Raw genomic sequence first — 17,690 nt, 5'->3', positions numbered from 1 at the left:
TCTGAGACAAATGGACTTCAGATTCAGACTCAGGGAGGTTTAAAACCCCCAAAAATGCACTCAGATAGTTTTTCCCACGAGGTTTTTGGATGGCCAAATTTTTGGGCGATTTTTTCGACACTTATAGGCCACTTTGCGGTCGTAGTGAGTACTATTGGCCACCTGCTAGTCACCCGCAACCTCTGATTCATTCAAATGTTGCGAATCCACCCAAAATTCACCCAACCAGCTTCCGTAAGGGATCCTACTGCTACTTACGCATTTGTTCTCACGCCACACGTTTGAGGTGTTCTCACATGTTCGCGCAGATTTCAGCTGAAACTGCCTCTGGCACGAACCCGCTCATCATAGCTAGATTGGCAATGGTCAGAATGCTATCTAAGACAGTAACTTTAAATGACAAATTCCATATTCTAGGTATACTTTGTGCATTTTCTATAGCCATATTTTTGGATGTATATTTTTCATCTGTTTGTGGCATTATGCCCTACTCATTGAAAGGAGTCGATTGCATATTTTTTCGTAATTAATTATGGGGTTGGCCAAAATTTTGGGTCCAAAACAGGAAATAATAAGAATTAGTGAAATCGGCTCGTGCAAATTGAGTCTCTGAGTCATAAGCATCACATTTGTGCAGTTTCCGAAAGCTTCCGGCACTGTCCGGACTCTACATAATTGGACTAAAATAGTTACCGCGTTTGATTGTCCGCAACTGTACAATCCGCAGGTTTGTTGTGTTCTGAGCCACGGATACTCAGTGGCAGTCCAGATGGACACTATCATACACAGCTCTGCTCAGAAAGTCGTACAGTGATATCCAAGAGTGAAGTAAGTAAGTCTCCCGGTGCATCCATCACATCATTGACTAGTGCCCGAACATGTTCCTCTATGCAATTCACGTTCAATCGCCCACTTAACAGCTTCCTCAACATCGTCGACTTCGTGCGTAGGGGGATGACTTGGCGGTCCCCGATGAGGGTCGTACACCCCTGTATGCACCAAAATGGAGGACCATCCAGCAGCATTCGCTCCAGCGATGTCTGTGAAGGGAGTGAAGTACATAATATAGAGCGAGAGAAACTGCAAGTACCTGAATCAGGATTATCTGCGGAAAGATTGCATTGTATCAGCCGTACAGCCGTACGGGTGAAGTGAGCACAAATGTTTACTCACCTCCCACCATATATCTATGCCAGTTCACACTTGTCAGCAAGGTCTCTGCAATGGGTGAACGTTCAAGGTACTGACACATGCTGCGGATCTATATGCCTGCCATGTAGTGCTTTGTAGTGCCGCTGCAACAATCGCGTCGCATATTCATATGTCGCCTTCGTTGGCTTACCATATTGCACATATGGATATTCCGAGCCTGTCAGCGCCTATACAATGGAGCCAATTAGCCCGACGTAGTCACCATACTCATGAGTCTGCTCACCTTGAACACGGCCTGGAATGCCACCCGGAATGCGCCCTCGCCAAGCCGTGGCTGACTGTAACCTGCCTTCCAGAGTAAATCCGGGTTACAAAAGACCAGCTTGACCGGAGGGTGCTCCAGATCAAGCGTGACTTTAGGAGGGCCCCCCGGAATGCCACCGGAGAGAATGATATCGCAAATAATTTGTATGTCAAGCGCCCAGTTACGGGGGTCGTGGAAAACGAAGATAGCGGATATGGGCGTTTGAGTAAAGTCTACGTCCTAGAAAGCGGCCGTCAATAATTATAGTTCTTTCAGTACAGGTGATTAAGGACGTACTTTCACGGATTTTCGCTCCGACTGCGTCAATTCATGGTAAGGCCAGATACTGTGATAAGCCAAAGTTGGCATGGAATTCGTCTGGTATTCGGCGACACTTACGCGGGATTCCATGCATGCACGTCGAGTGTGGTGTATACCTCCTTGAAGCCGTACCTGAAAATAAAATGATCGGAGTCAATGCGCAACCTCGACTAGTATACTCACCCTTCCGCTACGCGGCGGATGTCGTCGTCTTTTCCGCCTAGGACTAATACAGGATGGTCGGCGTAGAGGTCAACAACGGATTTCAGAACGGTATGTGACTGGACAAATTGGCTCGGGAGAATCTAAAAGGCACTGGCATCGACAAGATGCACTGAATGCACTGAACTGTCAGGAGACAGACCTACCTGGTAACCAAGCTGCTTCGATAGCTTCTGACAACGAGCTTCCTCGCTAGCGCCACCACCATTGGTAACCTGATGGAAATATGCATGAGCTGATCCATGTGGAGGTCAGGATGAGAAGTATCTGACCAAGATGTACGGTATCTTCCTTGCATTAAATCTGTCAATGAACCACACGCGTAGAAGCTACTGACAGACGCGCGACGCACATGCCTGTGGGATTATTGCCTTCGAGGATTGAAAGGGCACGCTTTGCCGCATCTATGGTCTGAGAGCCGCGGAGGAGAACGCCATCCTGCATCCAAGGAGATGGTCACTGGCATATCCTCACTATGGCGTGCAACGAAACATACGATGTCAAATGCGAAGGCCGCAAACGTCCGCGTTAACGGATGCACAGTACCTACTTGAGATCAGGCTGGAGAAAACATCTCGAAAGGACGATTCTCCCCGGAGTCTTACTCACGCCGAGTGAAATTAAGAGCTAACAAACGTCCACAGGTTCGTCTGCAGATTGATGGACGTAGAAACACATGCATATGAACGTGGTTCATGTCGTCCGAGAGGATGCCGAGAAATAACCCCGCCTGTGATTACAACAGGCCAGTAACAACCCAGTCACTCCTGACGGTAGACGTAGGGTGAAAGAAAGCGCGAGCTCGAGCAGTGTGTTGGTAGTTTGTCAAGTACTGGCCACTCGGAGGTAGTGACCGTGACGACATATTTCGACCACTCCAGCGGTCACGCATAACACGCCCGTCATCGCGATGGAATTTGGTCCGTGTCACATTGTCACAGCCGCCCGACGGTGGCGCCTTCTTAGCGTCCAGCCTTATTTTCCCGCACCTGCGGCGCCGCAACGTCCGTGTGCCACACTCTCGCCGCGGCGCCTGACTGAAACTTTTCGTCACACGTCACACCCCACGCCGGAGTAAGTCGAATTTGGAAGCCCGGGCTGACATCACAACTTCTCATTCGACAATGTTGCTAATTTCAGGCCCTCGCTCAGCACTCATTTTTCGAGAAGCACCACGACTGCGGGTGGTTTACCGCAAAACGTCTGTGCGGAATCCACTGAAGGGTTCTAGTATTAAATGACCATACTGATCCGAGAGGTTCAGGCACTGAACACTCGAATATCAGCCCACCATGACAGCATTGGTGGCAGGAAATATTTTAAGGTATACGTCAAGCAACTATGTACATGTACTTGAAACATAAAGGAAACTCTGGTCCAATAGGTTCCACATCGGATGGAAATAGCTCATCGCATGTCATGAACCGATTTTCCCATATACGTCGAGATTTATGAGGGAAATGGGCGGGGACGACCCGGACGAGTACTCTAGTAAAGCGCAGTTTGTCGGAGAGACTGTCTGCGATGCTATTGTCACCCAGACTCATCTCGTTGCCACATGTGATATCTATATCTATCCACAACTGGGATGCGTTAAACGCGCATGAATAACCGACTGCAGCGGATGGACCCGCTGAACCCCTTCAGTTTGGAACGCACGGCAGAATCGAGCATCTAACGTCAATAGCACGGCGAAATCGAGTAAGCACCTCCCGAATCAGAGGAATTCACGATCTTTCCATGATTCTACTGCAGCATCGTGGGTACGAGGCGATGAAAGGCATTAAAAGCTGACACCGGTATCGCATCGCTTTGGGTCAATCACCCGCGAGGGCAGTAGAAACGCTCGGAGCGGCTGATGACTGTCATACATATGGTGAGCTAGTACATACTTGGGTAGAATGAATGTCTGTGAGCTCCCAAAGCACGCCAGACAGATATCTCGAGCATTTCAACCAAACGACATGGCAGATCGTAGGGGTCGACACCGGATGAGCGGATCCAGAAATGTCAAAAGGACTGGGAATGCCGAGAGAATAAAAAGAGCAGCTTGCATCAGGATCAAGTCAAAGCCGACTCGTGGTCAGCGGTGAGGAGAGGAAGCGCCCGCCCGAGCCTCTGTGAGCACGGAAGCTTACGTCACCCGACAGCCGCCCATTTCAAGCACACCTCTCTGAGTCTCCCTGACAGTGACAGTCCTTTTGTCCTTCGCTGTGGCGACCACCCGTCCGCCATCGGGCGTACCCAAGCTCAGGCCACTTGGTGGGCTTTGTATCTGCGAGCTTTTGCTCTTCTAGTCCTGGTCCGCTCTGCCTCAGGGTCACTTACGCCGAAATATCGACCCGGTGTATCTATTTCCGACCGCGTCTCCTCCGCTTTGACGCTTCTGTGCCCCCTTCAGCCGGAGCTTCCACCTGCCGGTATATTTATCTCATCCTTTACACCTACCTGTAGCCCCGCTCTGTTCTCTGAACAATCATGCCTGGGGTATCGAGGACTCAAAGGGCGGAAGCAAAGTATAACGTGGTGACAGAGTGTGCGTACACATCCCTCCTTCTCTGCTATCTTGTACGTTAACTGTTCAGTAGTCCCCCATCTTGGACTGCACTCTGCAGCAGCGACCGGTAACGTTGGCTTGGTGAAGTATGCTCTCGACCACGGACAGCCCATTAATTCTGTTCTCGACGGCGTCCTTCCTCTGCATGCAGCATGTTCTGGTGGCAACGATATCGTGGTCAGGTTGCTCATCGAGAAAGGGGCTGATGTGAACGCACCGAGGTAAGCGACAGAAGCAAGACGTTATGAATAATGTGTTTACAACGCTCTCGCAGGTTACCCCGACGGTTCTCTAGTGACAGGAACGGTGACGCATCTGCTCCTATTGTCGGTGGCTCCGGTTCAACGCCCTTGCACTTCGCGTGCGCGAACGGACACACCAACATCGTCCTCACCTTGCTCCTCCATGGCGCACACCCAGATCGTCCGGACAAGCATGGTGTTACCCCTGAAATGGTTGCCCGTCAGAATGGGTGGGTCACTTGTGGAGACCTGCTCAAGCAGTGGTCGCAGGACAAGGACAGGGATTTGAGGGAGAGGGAGGTCAACAGTGTGGGCAACGAGGAGCCCGAGGATCGTCATCATTTTTGCGCTGCTAGCGATTGCCAGACGTGCGGCATGTCAGCGCGGTTGCGCGTAAAGCGTTCCATCGACAATGCGCTGACCATCTTGAGGCCGTCGTTGTCCCAAGCTCCCTCGGTTTCTCCTGCACAGGAGGGCTCAGAGCCCGGCGAATCGCCATTGCCAAAGGCTGATACACTTATTAATCAGCCGAAGTCTGGCGCACAAGAAGGATACCCTCCTCGTCGTCCGTCCCTTCCCCATGTGTTCGACTCGCTGCACGGTCCCCAGAGCTTGCACACTCATTCTCAGAGTTCTCTCACGCATCCATTTCGCACAAGTGGAGGCACCAGCACTGGGCGACCCAAATCAGCAGGAACGGATGCCGAACAATCTCCTAGCTCCTCGCACAAACTGAAGGGCAAGATCTCACTACTCAGTATTTTCAAGAAGAGCATCAGTGACAGCCCCGGAACACCGGAGAGTTTTTCGGGATACAGCTCTTCTAATTCGGCTATGACCTCGCAGTCTGCATCTCCTGCACCCGATCAACGTAGAGAGTTCACTGCAAGGTCATCTTCCCACAGCCGAGTGTCTGCATCTCCAGACAAACCTTCCGCTGATGTTGGTCCAGTAGGCAAGTTCCGAAATCGGTTGTGTAGCGAGAGCCAGTCAAACGATCCAGCGCGACTCGGGCGCGCCGTGGCGCTCCACCATGCGCTGTCGAATGACCATATGAGGTCGCGATCAAGCTCGGGCGCGGGTATTAACGATAGCGGGGATATAGGAACGAGTCTCCCGTCATTTCCGAGAGGTCCTCCAGTTCGTCCTGGGATTTTACTACCGCACCATCGCTCGTCATCCTCTGGCCAGTCTCAGGCGGACAGCTATCGTGCGAGTCCCAACAGCCAGCCATCATTGCGTGCCCTCAGGTTTGATTCCAGCTCTACCACAGCTTCTAATCATTCTCGGGGGAACAGTCGTCGTCGGCATGCCAGCCGCAGTCCTGCTGGAGGAATAAGAAGAAGTGATAGCATTGGCTCGGTTCTAAGCGACGGCGTGTCCAGCAATCTTGACAGGGGCGGCTATACCCTTGCACCTTTCCTTACTGCTGAGCCTGAGGATGTGCGTGGCGAAGACATGGAGAAAGAAGACGAGGAACAGTATGGCGAACCTATACGCTCTAAGGGTTTGGATCGCAATCCTCGCTTGACCGAGCTGCGCCTGCAGGAGCCATTGGTCCTTTCTTTGGATTCGCTGTCGCCTCTACCCTCTCCCGACATGCCTAAGTCCGGCTTTGAGTGCCCTTTCAGCATCAATTCTCCGCCTCCTGTTGATTCAGATCCAACCCCTCATCCGGACGCTTCGGGAATACATGGAACTGAGCAGAGGCTGCGCGGCGATTCTGTGAGCAGCACGAGCACTTCTGGAAGTGTTAACCCACCTACTAGCTCAAGTGGTTACGTGACGACACCCTCCTTGTCCATATCTCCACTTCCAGGACCGCGGATATTGTCACCCCCTTCCATCGCATCAGAGACCATCGCGTCTATAAACGTACCCACCGATGTATTGGATAAGGATGGCGATGAAGTCGCAGAGCCACTAACTGAAGATGTGGAGACGCCGTTTACCTCCCGAGGTCCACGGGCACCACTGGATATCGATATTCGCTCGATATCATCGCACGCACAAGCGGAAGCGCTGGTGCAACGTGCCCAGAAGAGCATTTTGGAGATGGATGACCTTGTCAGTGACCTGCAATCACTAGGAGGTATCGTAGGGTCCGGGCGGTCGCCACTGAGTGCAAAGCTGGCTGCATATGGTGAGACTCTGGCAATCGAGAGGAAGTTCAAGAAGGAAGAGCAGGAGAAGCTGAGGACGCCTTCGACTATCCCGTCTACCTCCCTTAGTCTGGATCGCGGTTTCGAGACAATGCAAGGAAATCATCTTGATGGAGCTTCCAGCAGTTCTACTTCAAAAGGATTGGATCGAAAATATAGCTTGGAGGAGAGATCTGACCGCAGTCGCTCGGTTAGGTCCAGGAGAGTGAAGAGGCCTCACACCAGTGGTGGGACCCGTAAGTTTGATTCTTTGATGGACCATCAAGAGGTGTTGACAGTTTCTCGTTCACAGCATCGTCGGAGATATTGTTTTCTTCTCCCATCAATGGCACTTCTACTTCCGCACATCGTCAGTCCACTTCCCCTCAGATCACTCTCACGACAAGTCCATCGGAAAGCAGTCTACTTTCCGGTGATCGTACGGCGTCCATTACGCCACCGAAGACAATGCATCTGCATGCGAAGTCAGAATCGCGTGCCAGATCACGTCCAAGGATGGTTCGGTCACGTACCCCTGATCCAGGCTACGAAAGTGTTCACCCCACCACGTCCTATCCTGTGGAAACCATTCCACTGTCTCGAGTCTCGACTGCTCCTGAGCACGATTTCATGCCTAGCATGAGTACCCAGGAACGCCAGGTTGCGCGCGCGAACAAGCTTGTAAAAATGGGCTTCTCGTCGCAGGACTGGCAGAACGCGACGAGCAGTTACTCGCGTACACAGACGGGCCACAAACATCGTTTCGGGGGCATCAGGACTTTTGTGCAAAACTTAAAGTCAAAGTCATAAGACCCCTCGATAGGATGCCTCTCGGTCATGTTTATCACCACTTTCTCTCGCGTCCACTGTTATCGCTCATCATTATTGCATCTCGCTCTTGCTGTCAGTCTTGAAGATGTACGATGAGTTGTTGGCATTGTATATTATCCATCTTGGTTCCATCGTTTTCTGTTTAGCTACGGGATATGCATTCTTCACCGGTACGGTTGTTGTACGATGTTATTATTGTACGCAGTATCTTGTGCAATGTACTTGTTGTAACATTCGTGCGGCCTTCAAGTTCTTGGAACACGCGTATCGTGAATGGTTTAGGTGTCCTGCATCTCCGTCGGCGGGAAGAGAAAGACGAGCTCGAGGGCTTGGCTCAGTTAACGTTGGGTCGAGGTTATGCTACTAGTAGCAAGTACTGCCGCCATGTGCACATGTCACATACACGTAGGCGCCCGATATCCGTCACGATTCCGGCGGCAGAGTCAATCGGGGTAAACTTGAAAGCGGCAGCTCAGGGCAGTTCTGAACTTCGCATACATCAACGTTGGACCGCGGTTTATCTACGGTCCAGTATACTTTGTCCAGCTGCTTACATGTCATATAGCAACGATACCACAACGCCGACTACGGAGGATCACAGCCTGAGCCGTCTGGCTGGTTCGTCCTCAAACCTAGATACTCAGCGGAGCGAATGCCATATGTCGCTACTCCAAGAGCCGGAGGCCCGCAAGGGAAGTGCTCATTCTTCAAAGATGCGTCTACACAAAGGCAACATACCTTCGATGCCCCAGTCAAAACTCTGTCCAATGTGTCCTGCCAAGTTTACACGCACGACTCATCTGAACCGTCATTTGCGGACTCGTGAGTGATTTAGTACTGTGTCTTTATGCATGGTTCGATCCACTGTTTTACGTAGACTCCGATGAACGGCTATACCAATGCGATGTATGAATTCGTCCCTGTGTGCCTTCTCTCTTCTAATAATGTCTTGATCACCAGACTTGTCATTCTCAATTCACTCGGAGTGACCTCCTCACGAGGCATAAGCGCACCTGCGGCGATCCGTGCGTTAATCTCTTCATATACACTAATTTTGATCTAACGAGCCTGTCTTCCGCGAACAAATTTGTGCAAAATCAATTTATGTCTTAGAGAGACAACGATCCGCTCACGACGGAGGTCCTGTCAAGCCTGTGCGGAATCGAAGGTCAAATGTGATCTGCAGCAGCCCTGTTCCAAATGCAAGTCACGAAGTCGCGAATGCATATATGTAGCTGGAACGCGGAGAACAGATTATCCTCCGCGACAACACGAAGCCGTTCCTGCAAAGGAGGGATCTCCTGCAACATCTGCCTCCGAACCTTCGTCGTCGAATTCTTGTTCGGGCCTACCTACACCGCGCTGTCAGTCAGACCATGGGAGCCTGCGGACCGATTTTTCGACACCTTCTCCAATGGCGCAGGACTGGCCAGAACTCAGAATACATACAGCAGAACCACCCTCTAATATTGTCAACTTCTCAATTGATAAGAGTTCGACGTTTTCTAAGATCGACGGGATACCAAGTGGAACCCAGAGCCATATGAGCAATTTGCTCTCTAATGAAATTTTCGACGGGTTACTTGGTGGCATCTTCACTCCTAACCAGCAACAATCCCCTGCACACGTCGATTTTGTTGCAGATGTCGTGGACGCGAAGGAGGCTTGCCGATGGCCCCACTTTTTTGATCATGGATCTGGTCCCAGCCTGCTTTCTGCTGAGCCGGAGGACTTCGATTCATCTTTGAAATCGCTGTCTATGCAGGATCCGCTTTGTCCTCGAGAACCTTCTGGTGTTCCGGTATCTGACACCACCGTGGGTGCGTGTGATGGACCTTCATCCACGGAACTTCAACACTACCGTACGTATTTCGTTCCCTATCTTAGTATTGTAGGTTATCTAACAGGCCGTGACTTTGTTACTTTACTGTGGTCCGATCACTGCTGTTGTAAAATGCAGTGAGTCTTTTTTTCACAGCCTTTCTCAAAAAAATGCCTATTGTACATGCTGCGACTTTTCACGTCGAGGACAAACCTCCTATTCTACTGGCTGCTATGCGCGCGTGTGGTGCACTGTATGTGCGAACGCGGGTTGCTATTAATTTCGTCGATGCCACTCTTTCTTCCGTTAGAGATGAGCTTGTGTCTGAGTTTGTGAGTGACATGTTTACAATTATTAGTTAATGGGTCTGCAACTGTGTCTTCTTTCAGACGAAAGATCCAACCGATTCGGAGTATCAAACGCATCTGGCTCTGGCCGTAGCTTTCTTGCAGACAATCGGTCTATTCCATCAGCTATCAGAACAGCGGGTCTATTCCACTGTCTATCACGGAATGCTGATCATGGTCAGTTTTTCCCAAAGATTGGAGTCAGTTGTCAGCTTATCCATATTTCATAGCTGATTCGTATGAGTGGTTTTGTGCACAGGTGTGCACGGTGGGTACCTCCAGATATGGGCCATCTGACGTCTATTGACGTCCCTTGGCGGGAGTGGGTGATGCATGAAACTGCGAAGCGGTAGGTGCTTGCTGTATGCACGGACTTTCTCAGACTGATAAATAATTGCGACTTAGAGCGCTCCTCCTTTGCTATGTACACGATTGCGTCCACTGCCTCTACTACAGCCTGCACCCCACATTCCCGTCCTTGGAGTTTGACCTAGGGCTGCCATGCGAAGATGCATTGTGGACAGCACGCACGGCAGATGAGTGGTTGTCGATTCTCCGGAAGCCGTCTTTGTACGGGTCTACCACGGATCGGCTCTGCGGTTTCTCCCTCCAAGCTGCTTTCATGAAGTTAGCCGACAGTAGCCCAACGCTCTCTCCACCCCCAATGCTGAATCCGTTCGCCCACTGGATCCTTATTCACTCGATATTGCGAAAATTATTCGAAGATTTTCTTGAACCGCTGCAAGAGGCTGGCGTAGCCGATTGTACGTCACATGGTTCACACGTTCCCCCCACTAGCGACCAGAAGGTCTTCGCCACTCAGTTGATGTTACACCACTGGCTGCAGAGCTGGCTACACTCGCCCGATACCCCAAAGAATAGCGAAGTCGAGGACTCACCATTCGTCTTCCAAGGCCTCCCATTCTATTGGATGGGCCAGGTAGCGATCCTAGCATATCAGGAGCGGCTGCCGCCGTTCGGACCCGGGACCACGTCTCTCATCTCGGGGGATGCGAAGTTCCTCCTGATGAAGAAGTGGGAGCGTCATATCCGGAGGTTCTTGCGGAAGGGCGAGCAGGAGCCCACTCTACTCATGTACGAGCTCATGAACATTCGCATCAATAGCTGGCAGGCGGAGACGGTCGGAGGGGACACAGGGCAAGATGAGGCTGAGACGGTGCATCTGCTGGGGTTCTTTCCCGAGACGTGAGATGATCGTCTCCTTCTACAGAGCATGCACATTGTGCGACCTGTCATCGTCTCCATGTGAGCGGGTCTCAATTACGGCGATGACGAATATTTGAAAATCCCCAGCTGCATTTGTACATGTCTTCGACTTCTCTCGTCCGCTAGCCTTGGAATGTGACATTTGGTTGGCGCAGCAGAGTTCAACGTGCTCGTGCAGTTTCAAAGTGGCTGTCGTGACTTTCCCTTTTCATTGGCGCCGGTACAATCAACGGAAGAGCTATGCGGAACATGATTTCTTGGACGCGGACCGCGTACTCGATTCACTCGAGCGGTAAGGGTGGTAACATAGAGCACAGGCTTGCGAAGTTTAGTGTCGTGTGTCGGATTCTTCCGCTCGCGCTAATCACATATCGGTGTCCCCAGTTGGAAGATGCCCAAGACGAGCAATGAAAGACAATGAAAGGTGTCGTCATCACCTATATCTGCTCAGCAAAAAGTAAACTTGCGATTTTTCTGAAGGGTTCGCTGGAAGGAGATGGAAAGACGACTTTCCCCGCAGGTCATGCTGTTGATCGACGTTTTCAGTCGGAACGGAATCAGTAACCTGACAGTTAGCTGCGAACCCGATCAAACTGCCATAGACATGTACGTACGCACTTAGCTCAACCGCTGGAGGCTTGCCATCTTTGCGAGGACGAGTGATAATTTATGAGCACGCAACGTCATGCCGGTTTCGAGATCCTATATATGATGGGCCATCTACGATGCCCAATGCTAAAGAGGTACAAGGATCCACTGACAACAAAACTAGAAGCCGAAGCGAACATATGGGGGGTGCAGATGAGAATGGCCGCCTGCGGGATCTGTCAGAGATGCCAGCGGCGAGCAGTGGCCGCCACTTGAGAAGTTTGCGTTCCGGACGGGTCGGAGACTGGTATTTCATCTCCGCGATCTCAGGTGACCTGGTAATTAACCTTCCGATACTACTTTTTGATCTCCGAAAATCATCGAGGCTCACGTTCAGGCACAGCAAGATCCTGTTATAAGTTGCGGAGGCGATAAGTGCATGTTGTCCCCCTTTTCACAAACGCGTTTCCAGTTCGCTTTTGTGTCTCGCGTGACGATATGGGTGTACCGCGGACACGATCTCTGCGAGATGTGGTCTTGATCCTCCTCGGCGCGACCTCTATGCACATTACATCCGTTTTCTTCGGTTCTTTCTCTGACCATTTCCCTGGCTCTGTAATCGTCAGCACGGAGGTCAGTTCACACATTGTCTCCAGTGCCGATGACTCTGCTCGCCTCCCTGACGATGACCACGAGCGGAGGGGGAGAATAGGTCTGTTCGGGACTCCGCAAGTGGATGTCGCATACGACTTTCCCGAAACCACCATCTCATCGCACGCCCCTGGCTGGACCCTTTTCCACAATCTATACATGTCTAATGGGACGCTCTACATTGTATCTTCGCAGCCCTCTTCTGCGTTCCCTGACATCCGCTTGATGACCTCGACCGGCTTGCCAGCCGAGAACACTCCCGAAAACATTGCCGCACGCATTCCTACCGCAGAAAACATGGATTTTCTGACACCCGCTGAAGCTCGCTCGCGCTGGGGCGGTGACTCAGATCGCTGGGAGCGCAACCGAGTCTGGTCCGTGGAGGGGAACACATTCCTGTACAACGATCCCCAGCAATTCCTCGATCACTACTATCACTTTTGCGCCGAGCTCTTATTTGGAGCATGGGCGTTTTGGTCTGGCGCCTGGAACGCCGTAGTTGAGCCTTCTGCCTCACATCTGACAACGGCGCCTCCCGTACACCGTATGATCTTTGCGAACGCTGGCGCCGATGGCTGGCGAGATGCCCCAGGATTCAATGCCTATTTCCTCCGCGCTGCTTTCCCCTCCCTCACAGTCGAAGTACAAGAGGACTGGGAAGATCGGATACGGGCTACTTCGGCTTGGGGCACGCATGCCCGCGCGTGGCACTTCGACACGGTGCTTTTCGCGGACCGGTCCGCCGCATTCCGGGGTGATATCTGCGGACTGCAAACACAGCGGACAGCGTCGGAGGCGTACGAGCACATGCGACAGGTTGGGAACCTCACAAAGTGGTGGTGGGAGCCCGTCCGACGCGCAATTCTGCGGTTCGCAGGAATCGATGCATGGGTGGTGGACACTGGTGTGCGCGTGGAGGAGACAGCTCTTGCACATGTGCAGGCGAAACAGCATGACCACGACGCAGGCGGAGATCTCACTGGTCCTAACAGCAAGCAGGTTGGACAGGACGTGGTGGTGACGTATATCAGCAGGCAGGGCACGCGTAGACACCTGATAGAGAGTCACCACGAGGCACTTGTAAAAGCGTTGAAGGAGACGTGTGCTTCGCACGGTTGGGAGCTCAGTGTTGTCCAAGCCGAAAGGCTGAGCAAGGAAGACCAGCTAGAAGCCGTCGCACGTTCCACGGCAAGTGCTCGCCTCTAGTCCAAGCCTCCTCATTCCTCAAGTTGTACCATTTCATAGATCCTCCTCGGCGTGCACGGAAATGGTCTTACTGTAAGACAGACGCCCATTACTGACACTTTGCTATACTGATTTCATTTTCGCAGCATCTCATCATGATGCCCGTCACGCCGATCTCGACTGTCATCGAGATCTTCTACCCCGAGGGCTTTGCCCACGACTATGAGTGGACAACGCGCGCCATGGGCATGAAGCACTTCGCCGTCTGGAACGACACGTACGTGCGCTGTCAACTCTGTTTTAACAACTAAAACAAATTGTCACTGCTCTTCAGGTACCGAACCTATCCCGACACCCCCCTTCCAAGTTACCCTGAAGGGTTCCAAGGCACGCAGATACCCGTTTACGCTCCAACTGTTGTCAAGATCATCGAGGATCGCGTTGCAGGCCGACTACCGTAATACGTGCTGTACACTGTATCTGTATCTCTGCTCGGTGCCTGTCGCGGACTGCGGTTAGTTTCCTTCGTGACACAACCTAGTGTAAATAGGGACATTTTACATACCAGCCGCTTTTCAGTAGACACATCCTATACCGTCTCCTTTGACATTAGTATTTTGTAGCATGGTCGTTGTAAGTGGGACTCTTGGTTTGTCGAATGTATTTGCCGTGCGCAATATCACCTGAGGTAATGCAGGCGATAAGTTCTGCTGTAATCTGTTGCCTCCATGCCGCATGCGCAAGCAGTACAGTAATTGAGTAACCAAATGCTGAGAAAACGTGTAGCCTCCACGCATGGAGAAGTTGCGAGTGGAGTCTGACTCCCACTCTGACACGTTCAAAACTACTCGATCTCATTGGCAACAGTGAGAGCGCCATCCAAAGTTGGATGAGTCTCTGACGTCCATTCTGACGGTCCATCGGATGAACGTAGAATACAGTGAATCACGAACACATAAAAGCTGACCATGATACAGGCTGTTCGCCCACGACTTTCACGAATTGCCTACTATTGTGCATACCATTGAAAAGTAAAATACCACACTCACCACCATGGCACGCCATTCACTTCAGTCTTTCATCGGCAGATTTCGCTGACATGCACGGACCCAATCGTAGGTTCTGTGATCGGAGGCCTCTTTGCCGCATTCTTCGAGAGACTAGCGACCGTATTCGAGTTCATCTTCGGCGGTCTTGCCTGGGCACATCGCGATTACACAGTAGCATGATTTTCACCTCCGTCGAGACCAGCTTATTGGCAGCATCCTCTGCTGCGATTTGTGCCTGTCTTCTAGGGGCGTAGTAACGACAGGCGCAGGAGTAGGGCCTGGGACAACAAGGACGAGAACAGGGGGAAGAGGTTTCGGCTTCGGCCGCAGGAGAGCTGTAGCGGGGCTTGGGCAGTGGGAGGAACGGGCGTGGGGGTAAGCCCTGGTATGCGTATCACCACTGGTGCCGGATTGGGAGGTGGTAGCCTTAGGACCGGAAGGGCTTGGTACCCACGGCGCACTGAGAGCTAGAGGAGGCCTAACGGGCGGCGGTCTCGGTGCTGGTTGTGTCGGCCCACGTGTGACGGGAAGGGTGACGGTGGTTTGAGCAAGGGTGGAAACCTTGGATACCCTCTGACAGTCGATGAGCCCCGACTGACGATACCCGGGCCATTGGGTGCCTTAGAAGCATCAACATAAATAGGACATCTGTATTCATGTAGACAATGAGGATTGCAGAGCTGGGATGAATGTACGCTTCAATTTCGCAATATCCACCCACTTCTACCATGTCGAACGTAGTAAGTGTCAGCCTGTGAACCAGAAGGATAGTGATTAATGTCACGGGGAATACGCACCACCGTGGGTAGTTCATTACAACTGCTGACTTGGGCATGTTGAGTCGACTTCACACTGCATGCAATTTCCAATAAGTTGGCGAGAGTATGCAAATGTTATTTGAAAGATAGAGTGAATAAGTTTAGTGTAAGTGGCATGGCTCACAAGGGACTTATCTGAAAGTTATTTGAAACCTATCCTGAAGTAGAAATAACTTCATAATAAGTTTTCCATTTCTAGGATAACTTTCAGATAAGTCTCTCCTAAGCGGTGCAACTTACACTAAATTTATTCACTCTATCTTTCAAATAACTTTTGCATAGTCTTCCCAAGTTATTAGAAATTGCATCCAGTGTCAGATGTACGTTCTAACAGTCGACTCCAGATGTGCGTTCTAACTATCGACAGCAGTAAATACTTACTGTAGGTCAGAAACAACGAACTGTCCGTCCTGCAGAGCACATCAGTGAGCGCGTCTTCTTATTTTTTGCCTGGATAGATTTAGGTATTTCCCTCGCATCCAACTTGGTCCTAGTCAGTAAGGCGTTCCATGACTGTCAGACGAAGGCGGGTTTCATAATCTCTGAAGTCGAGACTTCAGTTACAGCGGAGTACTAGTCAGCAGTCAACGGAGAGTTGAGAGGTAGAAATTCTCGTGGGGGGCTTCATCGTGGGACCATGACTTGGATAACGAATAAGTACAGACCAGTTTATGAGAACGTTGCAGAAAGTGTCACCGTGACTGTCCCGCCTCGGAAATCAATGGGTTACTTACAGTCACCGTAAACATCGATTCAAGCACTGCATCAGGCCGGTGGCTAACCATGGGCGAACGTGTTCACCTGTGATCTCGCTCGACGCTAACGCGCCACCCATGAAGTCATTTTGCGGCATTCGATTCTATTCTACTCGTAGTGTAAGTCAGAAACACTATACGTACAGAGGAACTTATCTCAGCTATCTGCATATCATCTTCAAAGCTCGGAGCTGGTAAGCAACAGCTCAAGGACAATAAGTACGGCCATTTTTGAAAAGACGTCAGCCTTATGCGGTGCACGGACCAAGATTCCGACAGTCATGAGAATTGACATCTACCGCGATGCAGAAGGGCCTTGTATGCCTTGAGGGGCAATCACGTCAGTATGGATGATTCAGTGGAAGTACCTCTGAACCTTACCCAACGAATCCCTTTAGGGTCCGAGGACCGGCCTGGGACACTCCGACCGGATTCAGAGCTGCTGGGCGCTCTGTTATCTGCAGTGTTTGATAAGGACATGCTTCGAAGCGGTCTCTCCACAGAAGGATTGTCCAGTTTTGCACAGACCAGTCTTCCGCATAGAGGATAAGTGGCAGTTCGATAGATAGAGGAGTGTAGCGCATGCGTCTTAGCAAGAGAGCTGGCTCATAAAGCGATGCGGCACATCAGAAAGTAATAATATTGACCGCAGAGAGAATAGCAAGCTGTATCTAATGAAAGTCCTTTCATGCCGAAGTAGTAACGGGTCCAATTTTTTGCGTCGTCCTTTCAGAGGGGGTAGAACCTGCCGGTCCAAAGTACTTGCCAACTGGATCTTCGTGGGTTCGTCCGTAACTATTGTGCAGAGAAAGTTTGACGTGAGAATGATGAGTTCATGTGAAGAATACAGACACATACTGCCAGATGCGAGCCAACTGACCAAGACCTGTCGTGCCTACGAAGAAGTTGACCTGCGAAAGATACAATAAATGGGGATTACATAATATGTAACGACTATACTAACCGCAGCCAAGCTATAGTTGACGGGCGTAATGACCATCGAGTATCGAACCCAGATGAATCCAGTGGCAGTCAAAGCTAAAATAACGCGACGAAGAGTAAACCCACGTGTAAGAGCGCGGTGTGCTCGAGCAAATAACACGCACCGAGGTTCTGCGATACACTGAGCTTTTCGGCTGGCCGCGAAAGATCCTTCAATCCGGCAGCAACCAAACACCACTTCATAACAGGTGCCCAGAAAAAGACCGTCTTCGGGCCTGCAGAAGATCACACCCGAAAGGAAACGTGGCTTCGGTCAAATGGCAGATCAGATATAAGGTCGAGGCGCACCTGCGGGGTGGTTCATAAACGCCTGAAACTTGGATGCTCCAGCTGAGGCTGCTGCACCGGACATGATGGAAGAGAGAATGTGTGTAGTAGTCGAAGGGGGGGGGGCGAAGAGTCGCGGCGCAGGAGTACTTGTCTGTAAGCAATCTGGGGTGAGAGCTACAGCCGGTCCGAAATAGGCAACTGTGTCA

The 17,690-nt window shown here is 51.2% G+C and overlaps 5 protein-coding genes across 5 annotated transcripts; 3 read left to right on the top strand and 2 right to left on the bottom strand.

Moving 5' to 3' along the window:
• Nucleotides 1-858: 858 nt before the first annotated feature.
• On the bottom strand, nt 859-2,696 carry SCP_0307890 (Uncharacterized CDP-alcohol phosphatidyltransferase class-I family protein; the record flags this gene model as incomplete). The annotated part of the gene is made up of 13 exons (XM_027756177.1): nt 859-1,040; nt 1,091-1,105; nt 1,174-1,187; nt 1,249-1,379; nt 1,436-1,696; nt 1,754-1,802; nt 1,856-1,909; nt 1,961-2,082; nt 2,146-2,214; nt 2,272-2,290; nt 2,352-2,437; nt 2,496-2,545; nt 2,609-2,696. The coding sequence occupies 13 exons, from the start codon at nt 2,694-2,696 to the stop codon at nt 859-861; spliced, it is 1,140 nt and encodes a 379-aa protein (XP_027611978.1).
• Nucleotides 2,697-4,477: 1,781 nt separating this feature from the next.
• On the top strand, nt 4,478-7,749 carry SCP_0307880 (hypothetical protein; the record flags this gene model as incomplete). Its single annotated transcript, XM_027756176.1, has 4 exons — nt 4,478-4,535; nt 4,588-4,777; nt 4,831-7,196; nt 7,253-7,749. 4 exons carry the CDS (start codon nt 4,478-4,480, stop codon nt 7,747-7,749), a joined length of 3,111 nt encoding a protein of 1,036 aa, XP_027611977.1.
• A 575-nt stretch (nt 7,750-8,324) lies between these two features.
• Nucleotides 8,325-11,149, top strand: SCP_0307870 (hypothetical protein; the record flags this gene model as incomplete). The annotated part of the gene is made up of 8 exons (XM_027756175.1): nt 8,325-8,592; nt 8,648-8,676; nt 8,731-8,795; nt 8,884-9,632; nt 9,731-9,924; nt 9,982-10,116; nt 10,170-10,288; nt 10,345-11,149. 8 exons carry the CDS (start codon nt 8,325-8,327, stop codon nt 11,147-11,149), a joined length of 2,364 nt encoding a protein of 787 aa, XP_027611976.1.
• A 1,103-nt stretch (nt 11,150-12,252) lies between these two features.
• On the top strand, nt 12,253-14,051 carry SCP_0307860 (hypothetical protein; the record flags this gene model as incomplete). Its single annotated transcript, XM_027756174.1, has 4 exons — nt 12,253-13,593; nt 13,651-13,683; nt 13,737-13,867; nt 13,925-14,051. 4 exons carry the CDS (start codon nt 12,253-12,255, stop codon nt 14,049-14,051), a joined length of 1,632 nt encoding a protein of 543 aa, XP_027611975.1.
• Nucleotides 14,052-16,898: 2,847 nt separating this feature from the next.
• SCP_0307850 (Mitochondrial pyruvate carrier 3) lies at nt 16,899-17,566 on the bottom strand (the record flags this gene model as incomplete). The annotated part of the gene is made up of 5 exons (XM_027756173.1): nt 16,899-17,007; nt 17,071-17,123; nt 17,177-17,250; nt 17,319-17,429; nt 17,503-17,566. 5 exons carry the CDS (start codon nt 17,564-17,566, stop codon nt 16,899-16,901), a joined length of 411 nt encoding a protein of 136 aa, XP_027611974.1.
• Nucleotides 17,567-17,690: the final 124 nt, after the last annotated feature.

The sequence above is a fragment of the Sparassis crispa genome (assembly GCF_003851025.1).
Source record: "Sparassis crispa DNA, contig_000002F, whole genome shotgun sequence".
Lineage (NCBI taxonomy): Eukaryota > Fungi > Basidiomycota > Agaricomycetes > Polyporales > Sparassidaceae > Sparassis > Sparassis crispa.
This window is presented reverse-complemented; position numbering and strand designations above follow the sequence as displayed.